This window comes from Solanum dulcamara, chromosome 6, assembly GCF_947179165.1.
Source record: "Solanum dulcamara chromosome 6, daSolDulc1.2, whole genome shotgun sequence".
Classification (NCBI taxonomy): Eukaryota; Viridiplantae; Streptophyta; class Magnoliopsida; order Solanales; family Solanaceae; genus Solanum; species Solanum dulcamara.
In genome coordinates this window covers 1,486,078-1,502,376 of record NC_077242.1, presented here as the reverse complement: position 1 = coordinate 1,502,376, position 16,299 = coordinate 1,486,078, and the positions used below count along the sequence as shown (strand labels likewise).

Below are 16,299 nucleotides of genomic sequence, written 5' to 3'. Positions count from 1 at the left end.
GAGAAACACCAACAGAACATTCTCTTTGCAATTTTACAATTTTCATATTGTAAACTACATTTAAACATATCAAAAAATTCGCAAAAATATGAGATTTTTGCCTCGATTTTTTTATCCAAAGATAAAAACATTTAGCTTCTAGAACTAATAATTGTTTATTTATATATTTGTTATATATGGAATTATATATAATATATATATTCCTAGGACAAGAAATCAATAAAAATCTAGATACTTTCCTCCAAAAGAGTCCAATTAAAACTGGGCCCTCCACTTTGATACATACAAAAAGCCCAATATTGCGAAACCACGGTAGAAAAAGTGGGCCAGACTTACTGTATCATAGACTAAGGCCCTTCAAATTCTATCCCCTCTCAAAAGTAATTATAGAAAAATTAGTAATTTTTAATAAATAATTGTTGATTTTAACGATATTTTTCATTCATTACAATCTATACCAATACACATCAATATTTATTAAAAGTGAATTATGCATGTAATATAAATGTGTTATAAGTGTTTTAAAATAAATTATGTTTGTTTGGTAAGAAATTGACACAAAGTATTATAAGTGTATTAAAATATGGGATAAAACTTGTATTATAAGTGTTTTATAAATTGTTACCTGTAATATGTATTAAAACAGTATTATAAATTTATTATAAGTGTCTAGTAAAAAAAATTGTTATTGCGAAAAAATTGTTATTGCTATAGATGATAAATATTTTTTTAATATAACATATCTACATAAGTTTTTCATTAGTTTTTTTTAAAAAAAAAGACATAGCCAGTGTAATTCTACTATTGGGTCTAGGACAATAAGGCGTATGCAGGGTAGAGCCACTTTAGAATTTGGTGTTGGGTTGGAGCTCCAAATACCAAAATTTGCTCCTTTTGGTGCAAAATTTGGCATTTGAAGCTCCAACCCAACACCAAATTCTATATCATTTTAGTGTGTGAATAATATTGCACCAAATTTGATGTGACACACCAATTCATTTTATTGAATATTGTTTTTAGGTGATTAATAAAATATATGTCATATTTTAAGATATATATATATATATATACATTATTTTTCAAAATTAACGAATGCATGTGCACCTCACGGGTTCAAAAATGCAATTTTTTGACTATAGTTATTCAATTATTTTTTTTCCAGAAAATTAACATTGCCGACTACAGGAGAGAACCTAATTAATTAATAAATGAATTATTTATTCCGACTACAGTAGTCGGACGAGTACTTAAGTGAGTATGAATAAGTTATTTATGGCTACTAAAGTAGTCGAAATATATATTAATTAAATATTTAATTGTTTAACTATTACGAGGACCGTAGTTGGCATCATTTATATTAATAAATTATATTTTTAATAGTTTTCCGACTATAGTAGTCGACATTTAGAAAATTTAATAGTCAGATCTAAATTTATATTTTTCGAGCACGGTAGTCGGAAAATATTTTCCGAAGTTCAATATATCGACTACCCAGAAATAGTTGGAAAGTCATCAAAAAATTCCATTTTCAACTACTTTTGCTATCGGAAAACAACGAAATTCTAGTAGTGTCTCAATCAAAATAAGTCATAGTTCAAATATCTAAATAAAATTTAATTCAAGAAGTTATCGATATATTTTTCCTACATATTTATCTTTTAATCATGATAAAATAATATATATCCATTATAACCTATCAAAATTAAAATTATTTGAATTAATATAAATATCCGGCACAAGTTTAAAACATCTACTACATGAAGTACTATATGATAAATCTCCAGAAAGGACCTACTCCCAAAGGCATTTATGACCAGACAGGGTGACATAAATAAACCAAAAAAGTAAAGAGCAATTTCTCGAGGGAAAGAACATGTTGATGCTAATGAAAAGATTTCAGGACCCTTTATTTCTAAAAATTAAATTTTAAAATTTTTATCTTTTTATTTTTGATATTGGATAATATCAGATAAATCATAAGAAGCGATAGTGAATTGTTGATTTCAAAATTTCTTCCTTTATTTGATTCCTTTTTCATCTATGCATTAACACATTTAATTGTATTTATGTTCGTCATTTTTATCCTATTTCAAATTTGATGGCATCATAATCGCAGGAAAAGATATAACTATAATTATATGTGATAAGTTTGATGAGAATTCATTATATTTATTTGGTAAGAATCTATTATTTCTTTTATAACAAATTTTTTCTGTTGCACAATATCAATAAATGAACTTTTAAAATCTATTGATTGTGTTGAAGATGTGATGAATACATTATGATTTGAAATAGACGTGGTTCGTAGAGACTAGTAAACCCAAAAGTACGTACTTCTCTCTTTTTGATTCTCATCATCATGATATTTGTGTTCAGCCAAATAATTAATCCTAGTATACAACTTTAGTAAACCCAAAAGTACGTACTTCTCTCTTTTTGGTTCTCATCATCATGATAATTGTGTTCAGCCAAATAATTAATCCCAATATAAAACTTCATGACCTATAAGAATTTTTTATTTCATTATTACTCATCGTATAAATAATTCATGTACTATCAATTCTGCATGGCCTACATTTATACGAAACGTACTACCCCAAGTATTAAAAGTAATCTATAACTGAAAGAGAATAATATAGAAGTCCGACAAAAAAGAGGCAACCGACCAAAATCCGCAACCCGCACCGCACCCGCAAATGTTATAACCCACTCCGTCCCGCAAATGCTATAACCTGCCTCGCACCATTGCCACCCCTAACTGCATGCTTTACGTACATGGTATTTTTCTCATAGCTCTCCATACTCGCCTATATAAATCCTTCCTCTTCCCCTTCCACTTCCTCACTCAAAAATCTTCGCCCTAATCCCAATTCTCAATTCTTCAAGCTTTCCATCAATGGCTTTCACCTTGGCTTCCTCTGTTAATTTCCTCGACACACACAAATCATCATCCTTGTATGGTGTACCAATTTCATCACAAGCTAGATTGAAAATCGTAAAATCAACCCCACAGAACATGGCCGTTTCCATGTCTGTTGGTGCTTCTCTCGGAAGTTTCAGTTTTAATCCGATCAAGGAATCAATTGCTGCTTGGGAAATGACACGTAGGTACATGACGGATATGATCACTTATGCTGAAATTGATGTTGTTGTTGTTGGTGCTGGATCTGCTGGTCTGATCTATGACCTTGTGCTTATGAGCTCACCAAGAACCCTTATGTTCAGGTATATATGCCTTGCCTGTTTTTGTTATATACTATACTACATAAATATCGAAAATTAAGTTTGGTCAATTCATGATTTGAAGTTTACGAGTACTATCGCGATTTTGAATTAATAAGGGTTAATCATCATAGATGATGACCCAACAATGTTCTGGATTTTGATAATGACAAAGGTGAATCAAGTTGATAACATAAAAATTAAAACAAAAAGGGCTACAACAAAAAAAGAAATAAAAAGTAAACAAAAGCAAACAAGCAAAGCGATATAATAAGGACTCTTATAATGAGTACTCCTAAAAGAAAAAGAATTAGGTGGACAAATAGTTTTTCAAATAGGACTCAATAAGGTTTATGTTTGCATACTATAAAAGGAAAGCTACGACATTAATTGCAGCTCTTCTTGAAAAATCTGATCGAGAGTTTTCTGTCAAGCAAGAGGCAAAGCAACAATTCAAGAGAAAACATTGAAGAAAAAAGAACTAGAGTTAGGTTTTCATACTGAAAGTTAATTCATGTGTTTGAACTTTACTTAGAAATATTATTGAGTTATAATTTTCTAAGATAGAAAGTGAGGCTTGTAACAAGAAGTGGGTTTGACTTCTGGGAGAGTTTGAGTTGCGATTATAGTTAATCGTTAGAGGTTAGGGATTTGAGTTAATTCCTTGATTATTGAGTTGTAATCTAAAACTGCTCTTTGAAAGATTAGTAAAGTTTGGTGAAAATCCTATGAGTGTAGATTGTGGTTCAAGGAAGTTTTCCACAATAAATTCTGTGTCTTGTCTTTACTGTGCACTTTCGTGTTACTAGTTCAAGAACCTGGTTCTTGAATTTGTTAGGTGGTATAAGTTTCTTCGTTGTATAAGTTTCTTCAATAGATATTATACTTTTATCTGTAACTAAAATTTGATCTAGTGTTGATCAGTGACGGAGCTAGGATTTCTACGAAGGTGGTTCAGAGTATAAAGAAATTAAGACGTGAAAATTACAAGAGAAAAAAATGGAGCGAGATCGGAGGAAAATATTAATCTTTACCCGCCAATTTAACTTGCCTTGTCTTATCGCATTTAGATTCTCCCTACTTAGTTGAAATCTATAATAATGCTGATTGGGGTGGGTCAGTAGAGGACAGTAGATCAACTTCAGGATGATACATTTGCTCGCAGAAATGGCAATAAACTGATCAGCCTTCATAATATAGGGCGATAATCTTTAAAAAAGAACTCACAATGAAACTATATCCCTATTAATAGGTATGGCAGATGAAGATCAAATTAGTTACCAGCATTTTACTAATTTTTTCAACACATTGACAACTTTGTCTGGATTAGTGCCAGATTATCATATCTAATACGTACTCTTGCTAGCAAATCACATTTGTTTTCTTCATACATAATGAAGAATTTCGAGCAAATCACATCCATTTTGTTTGAAGAGAAACTCATATTTGGATTTTAAGAGAAAAAGATAATGAAAAGTAAAGAAAATGGGCCGGGTCGAGTCAGGTTAAACAAGTGTTTTTTTTTAGAAATCGAATATTTAAAATTGGAGTTGGGTCATTTGAATTTTGAGCTTGACATGTGTTTTTCCGTCAAAATTAAGGGCAATTTTATGCCAAATTATAATTTTAGGGGTATATTTAAATCAAAAGTATAACGGGAGGAGTATATTTAGATCGAAATTATAACCCTGGATATATTTAAACTATTTTTAATTGTACATGAGTATATTTGACCCTTTTCTGTAGAAACAAAATGAGCAATATAAACAAAAAGAATAAAAGACAAAAATATCAAAATGTGGCTAATAAATTTAAGCAAAGACACATTGAGAAAAAAAATATGGCATAGCGAGAAAAATAATGAAAAACAAAAATAATAAAGCTTTACATTGAACTCAAAAAACAATGAGGCCCATTCCAAAGCAAAAAAAAAAGAAGGAAAAATGTTGCACATAGTGGGAATCAAACTCAGACTATTTCAGCTAACAATGAACCCATTAACCAATGAGCTATGCTTCTCTTTAGCACTGAGTTTTATTTTAATATATTTACTCATATATATTGAGTGTAATTTTTCGATGAAGGGGGCTTCGTTCAGGAGCAGAGCCACCCTTGGGCAAGGCGTGTCAAACGACACCCTTCGGCGAAAAATAACATTATATAAATAGGTCAAAATTTAGTTTAATAAATATATATATACAGGTATTGATACCTCTTAATACAAGTTGAAGCTTTAGTGTAGTTAAGGATTGCAAAATATGCTTGAGGTTGTGTGCTCTATTCCAAATAACAACATATATTTTTTTACTTTATTGACACCCCCTAATAAAAATTCTTTAAAATCTTGGCTCTGCCACTGATTCGGGTGAACCTTTCGAGCTCCACGTAGCTCCGCCCCTGATGTTGATACATCATGTGTTGCGCTCTTTAACACTAGACCAAGGCTCGGGAGACTTGTCAATTGAATTTTAAAAACAGAGAGACGGGAAATTTTGCAATTTGTGTTCTGGCCTCAAATTGTACTATCTCTATCCCAATTTCTGTGTTACTGGTTGACGTGACAGGATGTTTAAGAAAAAAAAATGAAAGATTGTTTAAATTTTGTGATCTGACTGTGTACACGCATTCACAATTACAATGAAGTCATGTGATGTTTTAATTGCTATAATTGTTGTTTATTACAGTATATTTCTATGTTCTCCAATTTGTACTTGTAAGTTGGTTAATATGAATTGACTTTATATGTGTAGGTGGCCGTCCTTGAGCAATCTGTATACCCTGGTGGAGATGCCTGGCTAGGCGGACAACTCTTCTCATCCATGGTTGTGCGCAAGCCAGCACATCTATTCCTGAACGAGCTAGGCATTGGCTACGATGATCAAGACAACTACGTGGTCATCAAACACGCTGCCTTGTTCACCTCAATCATCATGGGCAAGCTTTTGGCCTAGCCAAATGTGACGCTCTTCAATGCTGTTGCAACAGAAGACCTTATCTTGAAGAACGGAAGAGTTGGTGGTGTTGTGACTAACTGGTCTTTGGTTTCCCAGAACGGAACATGTTGTTGTTGTTCCGACACACAATCTAGCATGCACCCTTGGTCAGCTCCTGTGGCCATGACGGTCCCATTGGTGTTAAGAGGCTTAGGAGCATTGGCATGATTGACTGTGTTCCTGGGATGAAAGCTTTTGACATGAACGCCGCTGAGGACGCGATTGTTAGACTTACCAGAGAAGTTGCACCTGGAATGATTATTACAGGAATGGAAGTTGCTGAAATTGATGAAGCACCACTAATGGTAATTGTATACTTGTCACCACTTACTCTTACATATAATATATACTTGTGCACCATTACATCCGTAGAGACAGTGGTGTAGAGACAAATTTTCACCAAGGGAATTCAAAATATAAAGAAAATAAATACACCAGGTGCGGACCAAGGGGTTCAGATGCTCCACCCCTAACTTGCCTTAGTATAGCAAAATGGATACAAATGCCGATCTAAATTAGTTTGGTAATTTAAGCAAATTGTTGATTGAAGTTATAGTTAATTGGAGATGTTCATATTATTCAGGGTCCAACTTTTGGAGGTATGATGATGTCAGGACAGAAGGCAGCGCACCTTGCCCTACGATCGTTGGGACAACCCAACGCCCTTGATAAACCATGCAAAACAACCAATCATCTATGAGGTGGGGATTATGTCTTTTTGCTCGTTCAATATTAACTTATCTTGCTATGATAACTAGATGCTTAAAATATCCTATGTCATGCATTAACAATCATTTGGACTTCCTCTGTTCAGTTGTTATAGTATGTAGCTACTATGTATGCTAATTTCTTCTTTTTGGATTTGTGGAAGCAGGCTGGATGAGGATGAACTGTTAAGAAAGAGCACATCAAAATTCATGGTTTCTGATTGCTCTCATCAGCCTCAGTTATCATACTTGTTATGTCAGTGCCTGAGATATGCTATCCAAACTCAATTCTACTAAACTTGCTACTCTTTAATTTCTGCTGGTTTGAATAAACCCTGCATTTGCTTCTACAAATATGAGTCGTGTTATATTTTCAAGCACTTCATTCTTTAGCTTCATCTCTTTGGTCTAGTATGTGATGTGTGGATTAGACACATATATCATGTTTCGAATACTGCCCATTATTTAAGTGGAGACGAGTAGAGGGGAGGGCTTCTGACTAGTAGCACACACCATACGACATCTTTCTTCTGTCCACAAATTTGAGAACACAGATAGTAACCATCATTAGGATACTAAAATATGGGATTCAATCAGTGTGCAGGAGAAAAAGGAGTCTCTGTTTGGTATATGGAGGAAAATATGGTTCATACTAAACATTTTTATTCATACCATACACATTCTATTAAGATTTATATCCGAACTATCATAAATGGTATCTAAATACCCTCCGTTATACCTTTAGTACACTAATGTCCTTACCGTCTAAGTATCCTAAAAGTATAACTAAGGATATTTAGATATCATTTACTATATTTCAAAATATATTTATCATTTTCCCCTTTTAATTATTAGTAGTCACATAAAATAAGATTGAGGAATTGTGCCACACGAGCTTGCCATTTGGGGAACCTCGGGGGTATCAATTACAGGACAAACTTTATACCGTAAAATTAATTTTTAACGCGTTGAAAAGACATATTATAAGAGCATTATTACCGCAAAACACAGAGGAAAAGTCATAAGTGTCTATATCACAAAAAAGCAGCAGAAAGCGAACGAAAGTGAGATTGTTCTCGAATCAGCGCACCAGGAATTGAAGATGATTTCCGACACGCGCTCCAAGTAAAGAAAGAGGCAGAATTCGTTATCGGAGTATCCTCCGCCAACTAACCTGAGCATGCTCTCTAACATCACATACGAGATTCGAGTTTTGATGGGATGTAAATATCGATTCTTATAGTAATACTTTGGAAAGTCGATAAGGTAATTTTTATAGATAGATATTTGCCATGTTGTACACTTGAACTAGAAGCGTTATAGATGCTATAAGAGAGGTTTCTTATTTCACAACAATGAAAACACTTGGGATATCTGAATCGAAAGTGCTTATAAATGCTATATAAAATAAGCTTCTTATTTTACAAAACACTTCTTCACTATACTAGGGGATTTCAATTGGAAAAGGTAATGTTTCATATGCAATATCCTCAGGGGTCGTTTGGTAGGAAGTATTAAAAGAAATAGTCCATATATTATGTATGGTATTATTTTGTACTATGTTTAGTAGGAATTTTGGGCCTATGTATAACTAATACCCTACATGGTATTAACTAATACCTTCTATTTGGTGGTATTAATAATACATAGGTTTAATACCATGAGATTAAGCTATATAAAGATAAAATACCCCTCAAATCCTTTTAATCATTTTATTTATTTTTTTGATTTTATGTTTTATATTTGTACTAGTAAATTTATTTAAATAAATTAACTTACAAATTTTATTAGTTAGAGAGAGTTGTTTATTGCTAAATAAATCAAATACAAATCGACACAATATTTGAAATGTGAGTTATTTAACATTTACTAACTGAAAAGGCAAATATATCACCACATGACATTTGTGATTTTAATTAAATGTATTATTTGTTGATATATATGATTTTCTAATTATTTGTATTTTGAACTATTCATAAAATTGCATACATATTAATATTACAACTTGCAATTTTTATGTGTAAACGCAAATGGTTTATTCAATTTTACAGTCATTTATCTTCTTTTTTTTCGGTTATAAAAGTAGATGATCTATCTTTTCTAAATTGAAAATTGATGTTTTGTGATCAATTTATTAAGATAATAATTATTTTTTCTCAGATAATTCAAGTAGAAATTAGCAAACATGATATCAAAATTATTTTTCTCCTAGCTAGTTAGAAGACTACAAAAAATAAATCTAATCCGACATCTATCTATCTTGACTCAATTACATAAAATAGAAAATCTCATAATAATTCAAGAGTATAATTGAAAAAAAGTTATTTTATAAAATTTTAATCCAAACACAAGATTAGGTGGAAAGCAATGAACCAAATACTTGATAAAACATAATTCATACATTACTAATTTCTATATTAATAATTCGTAAATTATTAATTTTGGTACCAAACTACTCCTTTGAGGCATATTCCATGACACTTTGTTTTTTCTTTTTCCCATTTTTTTACTTGATATGTTTTCCTTTGGTCAGTGGATTTTCCTTTCCCTTTCTATCCACATCATGAAAATAGACTGATTAAATAGGAAATATCTCCTAAAGATCCTCCCAATTGTTTTTGTCGACCACCAATTTGTTTATCTTTTACTTTAGAGAAAATAGTCTGATATGTGCCTATCCTTTGTCATTTATAATTGATATGTTCTGGTTACAAACATGGATAGTATATATTCTACCATTATAAAAATTGACTTACATATATTTTTATAATTATAAAAATGGCTTACATATATTTTTCTATCTACCAAAGTGAAAAAATTATTTTTGAATTTTAAAAAAATTCATGTAGAAGTATAATTAATCCTTTTTACATATGTTTTTTCTTTTTACTTCTTTGATTATCATTATTTGAATTTTTTAATTTTATTTTATTTTTTTCTTTCATTCTTTATTGGAAAATATGAGAAATAAAAAAAAAGCGTGAATGAAAAAAGAGAAAAAAAGGTAAGAGAAAAAATTTAAAACTAATTTTTTTGGATATATTATAATTTATTTTTTGTATTGTAAGAAAAATATTGGGGTATATATGACAAATTTTACAAGAAAGTTAGTGAAAAATAAGTCTAATGATTAAAATAATAAATTCAAATTAGCCGTCGAATCGAAAAAGCAAAAAAAAAATTATGTGTGATTTTTTTAATAAAAAAGTTTAAATTAATTTTTTTCATTTCTGTTAAAGAAAAAGTGTATATGTGAGTCATTTGTGTAACATTGATGGTATATATAAGTTACTTTTATAATGAAGAGTATATCAACTTTAAATAACAAAGTCAGAGACTTAAAAATGATAGTGATGTTTAACGCTTGCGTCAGGATTAAAAAATAGACATCCAAAAATTGTTGTATAGCCAAGCAGGTAGTGAAGTACTTTTAGAAAGCAACTATTTTCACCAAAACTATCAAAATATTTATTTTTTAGAGATCCTGAAGGGGCATTTTGGATGCGGGGCAAATTTAGAGATTTGTATATGGGTTCTGGAATTTGATATATTTGCAAAAATTATATTAATAAATATTTGATGGTGAATTTGGTAACTGTTAGGAATAGTTTGGTCGTTTGATAGTTGATTTGAATGTGAATAATGCAGGTGTTTTGTTTATAATTTAGAAATTCACATAACTAATAGGTGTATGAGTTATAAGTGAATTAATATATCTATTATTTTATATATGAGATAAAGCAGAATACTTAAATCTTCATGAAAAAATACATTGATTCACTCAGAACTAATTATTGTATTACTAATATATGTATAATTTTAAACAGCTACTAAACAATTCTTATAGTTATAGCGATAACATAATCTTGAAAGTACAACAACACAATAAAAAACTTATTGTAATTCCACGGATGGACTCTAAAAAGATGATGTATACATAAATCTTACTCCTACATTTTGAAATAAAAAAAAAGCTTTTTTGATCTTGACTTTCTTGAAATTGCATAAATTTTAAATTTGTGTCTGATTATGAAAAAAACAAATAGTATTTGCCCCAATAGGTCTTGCTAATGTGGTGGGGGGAGATATTTTTTTTTTCTAAAATAGTAAAGGTCTTTTTCACTCATAACAACCTCACAAAATGATGAACAAAGAAGGCCAACCAAAAAAGCATGAAAAGATTAGAAATGACTACTAAATGACACCTAAAAAATAATGGGGATTATGAAGCTAATTTTGGACCATCCAACATCTCCATAAATCAAATAGTTAGTATAGTTTTTATGGAAGAATTCAAAATTTGAAGATTATTGATTCTAAATTCTAAATTGTCCAAAAATTAGAGGATATTCATATAGAAATTGAAACAGCCTACTTACATATATTAAACCATAAAAATATAACAACAAAATTAAATATTTTATGGTTTCTAGGATTCATAGGATGATCAATTAAATTGCATCCTTCAACCCCTCTTATCTCTGTTCTATAGGAAACATTTACTACAACATCAACTTGCTTGTTTTGGTGGGAGTTGGTTTTGGGGACTCTTTTTAATCGAGATAAATTTTGAAAACCTCGAGAGAATCGTGGATGGTTTAAATCATGTTTAGACTTGAATATAGGATGAGAACTCGCTCATTTTGATCCATTTGTTGATCAAGCAAAGTCGCACCTAAAGTGAGAACACCAACGGAGCACTTTGCTTTATATAAATTTTCATATTATAAACTACTTTTAAACATATCAAAAAATTTCTCAAAAATGTAAGTTTTGTGCCTCATTTTTTTCTTCAAAAATAAAAACATTTAGCTTGTAGGACTAGTAATTTTTTTTATATATATTTATAATATATGGAATTATATATATATATATATATATATAGATAGATAGATAGATAGATATTCCTAAGACAAGAAATCTTTAAAAATCAAGATATTTTAGGGAAACTTACATAAATATACAATATTAAGAAAATATTACCATCTATAGCAATAAAAAAATAATTCAGTGAACACTTATAATATATATTACAGAGAATTATTTATAAAACATATATAATACAAGTTTTATAGATGGATAATACATTTATCACATACTTTAATAGACTTATAATACATTATGTCAGTTTTTTTACTACACAAATATAATATATATTTTAAAACACCTATAATACATTTATATTGTATGCATAATTCACTTTTAATACAAGTGTAGATTTATCATAGTATTACTATATATTGCTATAAATGGTAATAAATAAAAAATATCTCTAAAATTAGTAATTAATTTTTAAAAAACACTCAATCAAATAATTTTCCTACTTTCTTCCAAAAGAGTCCAATAAGAACTGGGCCCTCCACTTTGATACATCAAAAAAAGCCCAATATAGCAAAACCACTTGCAGAAGAAGTGGGCCAGCCTTAATGTATCATTGATTAAGGCCCTTCAAATCCTATCCCTCTCGAAATTAAATTTGAAAAAAAAGAAGAAAGAAAAACATTGGGGTATAGAAGGGTAAGATGCATATAGGGACGGAGCCATCTTAAACGAAAGGTGGTCCAATGCATATTATTCATCGAAAAATTATGTCATATACAAAAGTTAAATGTTAGATGTTTTGAGTGTATATTCAATTTTGCATAGTTATAATACAATTAAGAAGAAAATTTTCACATATTATTGAATGTATGCAGATCTTTTTTTATTATTTTTTTAAAAAAAAGATGTTTGCATATCTTACTCTTACGTTTGATTTATAGAGGTGAACTCTCAACTAGAAAAATAATATATCTTACGCATGATTGTAAGAAAATAGATAGTAAAATAGCACGATATGAATTACCCCTCTCGAAATAAAATTATGTCCCTCTCCACGTGTCCTCTAATTGAGGGGTTTCCATTAATATTATTTTTTCCCTCCATTTACATATGTGAATGAGCGACTCTTGTTTTATTTAAATTTAAATTTAATGATCCAAATTAAAATCATTTTTTATTCTAACTAATAAAAAAATAGAGTTTGAAACAACCAACCAAACAAACAGAGTAACTTTGATATGAAAAATCTCAATCTTAACCACGTATACATGGATGGAGTGATAAGACGTATATTTTTTTCTATTTTTAATTTATGCATCTTATTTTTCTTTTTACCTTTTTATATTTGATGTAATTTTAATTTATTTTGCAGGAGGTCCAATTATTTTCTTAACAAAATTGTAAACTTGAATTGTTTCTGAATTTTAGAACACTTTTTTGGATGAATACCAATCATTTTCTTCCTTATGGTTAAAATAACTTAATCTACACTTGTAAACTTTGAACACAATAATTAATTTCTTTGTTAAATATTTAAATAGAATATGTTGATAAATCTTAAAGGCAGAGAGTACTGCATGCTTTACAAGTGTTACTTATGGAGATAGATGTACATGATATTTTTCTCTCGCTCTCCATATTTGTCACTCGATCCCCTATATAAATCCTTCCTCTTCCCCTTCCACTTCCTCACTCAAAAATCTCCGCTCTATTCCCAATTCCCAATTCTTCGAGCTCTCTCTATCAATGGCAACAATGGCTTCCACCTTGGCTTCCTCTGTTATTTCCAAGACTAATTTCCTTGACACACACAAATCATCTTTCTATGGAGTACCAATTTCATCACAAGCTAGATTGAAAATCGTGAAATCAACCCCACAGAATATGGCTGTTTCCATGTCTGCTGATGCTTCTCCTCCTCCTTACGATCTCGGAAGTTTCAGTTTTAATCCGATTAAGGAATCGATTGTTGCTCGGGAAATGACACGTAGGTACATGACGGATATGATCACTTATGCGGATACTGATGTTGTTATTGTTGGTGCTGGATCTGCTGGTCTATCTTGTGCTTATGAGCTCAGCAAGAACCCTGATGTTCAGGTATGCCTTTTTTCTATAAAAAAAATTTATTTTATATATATATATGCATAGATATCGAAATTTAAGTTTGGTCGATTTGAAGTCTAAGAGTGATAAATCGCGATTTTAAACTAATATACAATAAAAATTGGGTGAACCATAGATATCAGACTTTTATCTGCAACTGGGATGTGATCCCAGTGTTGATACATCATATGTTGCGCTCTTAACACTAGATCAAGGCTCGGGAGACATGTCAATTAAATTTTAAAAGCAGAGACGGGAAATTTTGCAGTTTGTGTTCTGTCGTCAATTGTGCTCCATATGTGTTACTGTTTGATTTGACATGATTCGTGAGAAAAAACGAAGATTTTTAAAATTTGTTAATATAAAAATGCAACCTTTTTTTGGGCTGAATTAAAAAATTGATAGATACTGTTTTACTTGTTTTTGATAGATTATTGGCACATAGGTTTCCTATTAAAAGTATTTGCAACTTTACTCGTACCCATAAATCATGTGACACTTTTTCCCTTAGGATTATTTGCTATTTGAGTGGGACCATTCAAGAGACAAAAGTATATATTAATTGGGAAAGTTGTTTATATGCTTGTGAACCAGTGAAATTGCTTTTAAGAAGTTGAGCTGATAACAATGAGTTTAATTGAATACACAGAGCCCGTCCTAGATCTGACTGTGTACACACATTCACGATTACAATGAAGTCATTTGATGTTCTAATTGCTATAATTGTCGTTGATTGCAATATCAATGTTCTCCAATTTGAACTTGTGAGTTGTTTATGTGAATTGACTTTATATGTGTAGGTTGCCATCCTTGAGCAATCTGTGAGCCCTGGTGGAGGTGCCTGGCTAGGTGGACAACTCTTCTCAGCCATGGTTGTGCGTAAGCCAGCACATCTTTTCTTGAACGAGCTAGGCATTGATTACGACGAGCAAGACAACTACGTGGTCATTAAACACGCTGCCTTGTTCACCTCAACCATCATGAGCAAGCTTTTGGCCAGGCCAAATGTGAAGCTCTTTAATGCTGTTGCAACAGAGGACCTTATCGTGAAGAACGGAAGAGTCGGTGGTGTTGTCACTAACTGGTCTTTAGTTTCCCAGAACCACGACACACAATCCTGCATGGACCCCAATGTTATGGAGGCTAAGGTTGTGGTCAGCTCCTGTGGCCACGATGGTCCCATGGGAGCCACTGGTGTTAAGAGGCTCAGGAGCATTGGCATGATCAACAGTGTTCCTGGAATGAAAGCTTTGGACATGAACGCTGCTGAGGACGCGATTGTTAGACTTACCAGAGAAGTTGTACCTGGAATGATTGTTACAGGAATGGAAGTTGCTGAAATTGACGGAGCACCAAGAATGGTGAGTATATTTGTCACCACTCTTACTACTATAAAGTAGTTGCACGTCTGTATTCTATGAACTCCTAATTTGCCTTACAACAAACAAGGCCAACTGTGCCTCAATCAGTCTCAAACAAGTTTGGGAGAAACTCCTAATTTTGCCTTAATATAGCAAAATGGACACAAATGTTTCATACAGCCGATCTAATTTAGTTTTGCTAGTATAACTAATTGGAAATGTTTTATATTGTTCAGGGTCCAACTTTTGGAGCCATGATGATATCAGGGCAGAAGGCAGCACACCTTGCCCTACGAGCGTTGGGATTGCCTAACGCCCTTGACGGAACTGCAGAAACAAGCATCCACCCGGAGCTTATGTTGGCTGCAGCTGATGAAGCTGAAACTGCTGATGCTTGAATGTAATTTATAGTTTTCTAAGAAAGGATATGAAAAATATTAGTTTTTCCTAGATGAGTATGGTTATGTGGTGGAGAGATAAATTGGCAAGGGGATGATTAATATAAGATCAGCAAGATGAATGTCTCTGTGTGCTTTGGTTGTCATGTCAATTCTTCTTTCTCTTTTGATTTAGTGAAACTTCTATGTGAAAAAAGTGGTAGATTGTTATTTTGGTCGTTGAATAATCCTATGGGCCTTTTGGACTTTGTTTTGGTACTTGATGTGGTTTGGGTGAATGAACATTGTGATTGGGCCAAGATCTTTCTTTCTCGTATATATTGGGCATTTGCTCAAATGGTAAAAGGACTCTAATTTAAAAAAACACACAGGTCAACTAGGCAATAAATAGGCAATAATACAACTGAGCAACGGATAGCCCATCAAATTGATACGTACAAACTTAGTGCACATACTAACCCTCTAGAAAATGGCTTCTGAAAGAAAGGAGCATACTAACTCTCAGTTGAAGTCTGACTCAAGTCAGAATATATATAAGATTTTGAAATAATTCGTTGTAAAGTGACTTTCAATATTATTGTTTCAAGTCTTTTTTGGGCCTCTAATTTTAATATAACACTTATTGTAAAATATTATAAGTATGAAATAATACTCAATATGATTACCTATTTTAAATTTTATTCTCGACAAT

At 31.4% G+C, this 16,299-nt stretch overlaps 1 protein-coding gene and 1 pseudogene across 1 annotated transcript; both read left to right on the top strand.

Annotated features, from left to right (window-relative positions):
• Nucleotides 1-2,896: 2,896 nt before the first annotated feature.
• Nucleotides 2,897-7,435, top strand: LOC129891797 (thiamine thiazole synthase 1, chloroplastic-like; annotated as a pseudogene).
• A 5,925-nt stretch (nucleotides 7,436-13,360) lies between these two features.
• LOC129892560 (thiamine thiazole synthase 1, chloroplastic-like) lies at nucleotides 13,361-15,856 on the top strand. The gene is made up of 3 exons (XM_055968142.1): nucleotides 13,361-13,843; nucleotides 14,650-15,210; nucleotides 15,447-15,856. Exons 1-3 carry the CDS (start codon nucleotides 13,490-13,492, stop codon nucleotides 15,606-15,608), a joined length of 1,077 nt encoding a protein of 358 aa, XP_055824117.1. The 5' UTR covers nucleotides 13,361-13,489; the 3' UTR covers nucleotides 15,609-15,856.
• Nucleotides 15,857-16,299: the final 443 nt, after the last annotated feature.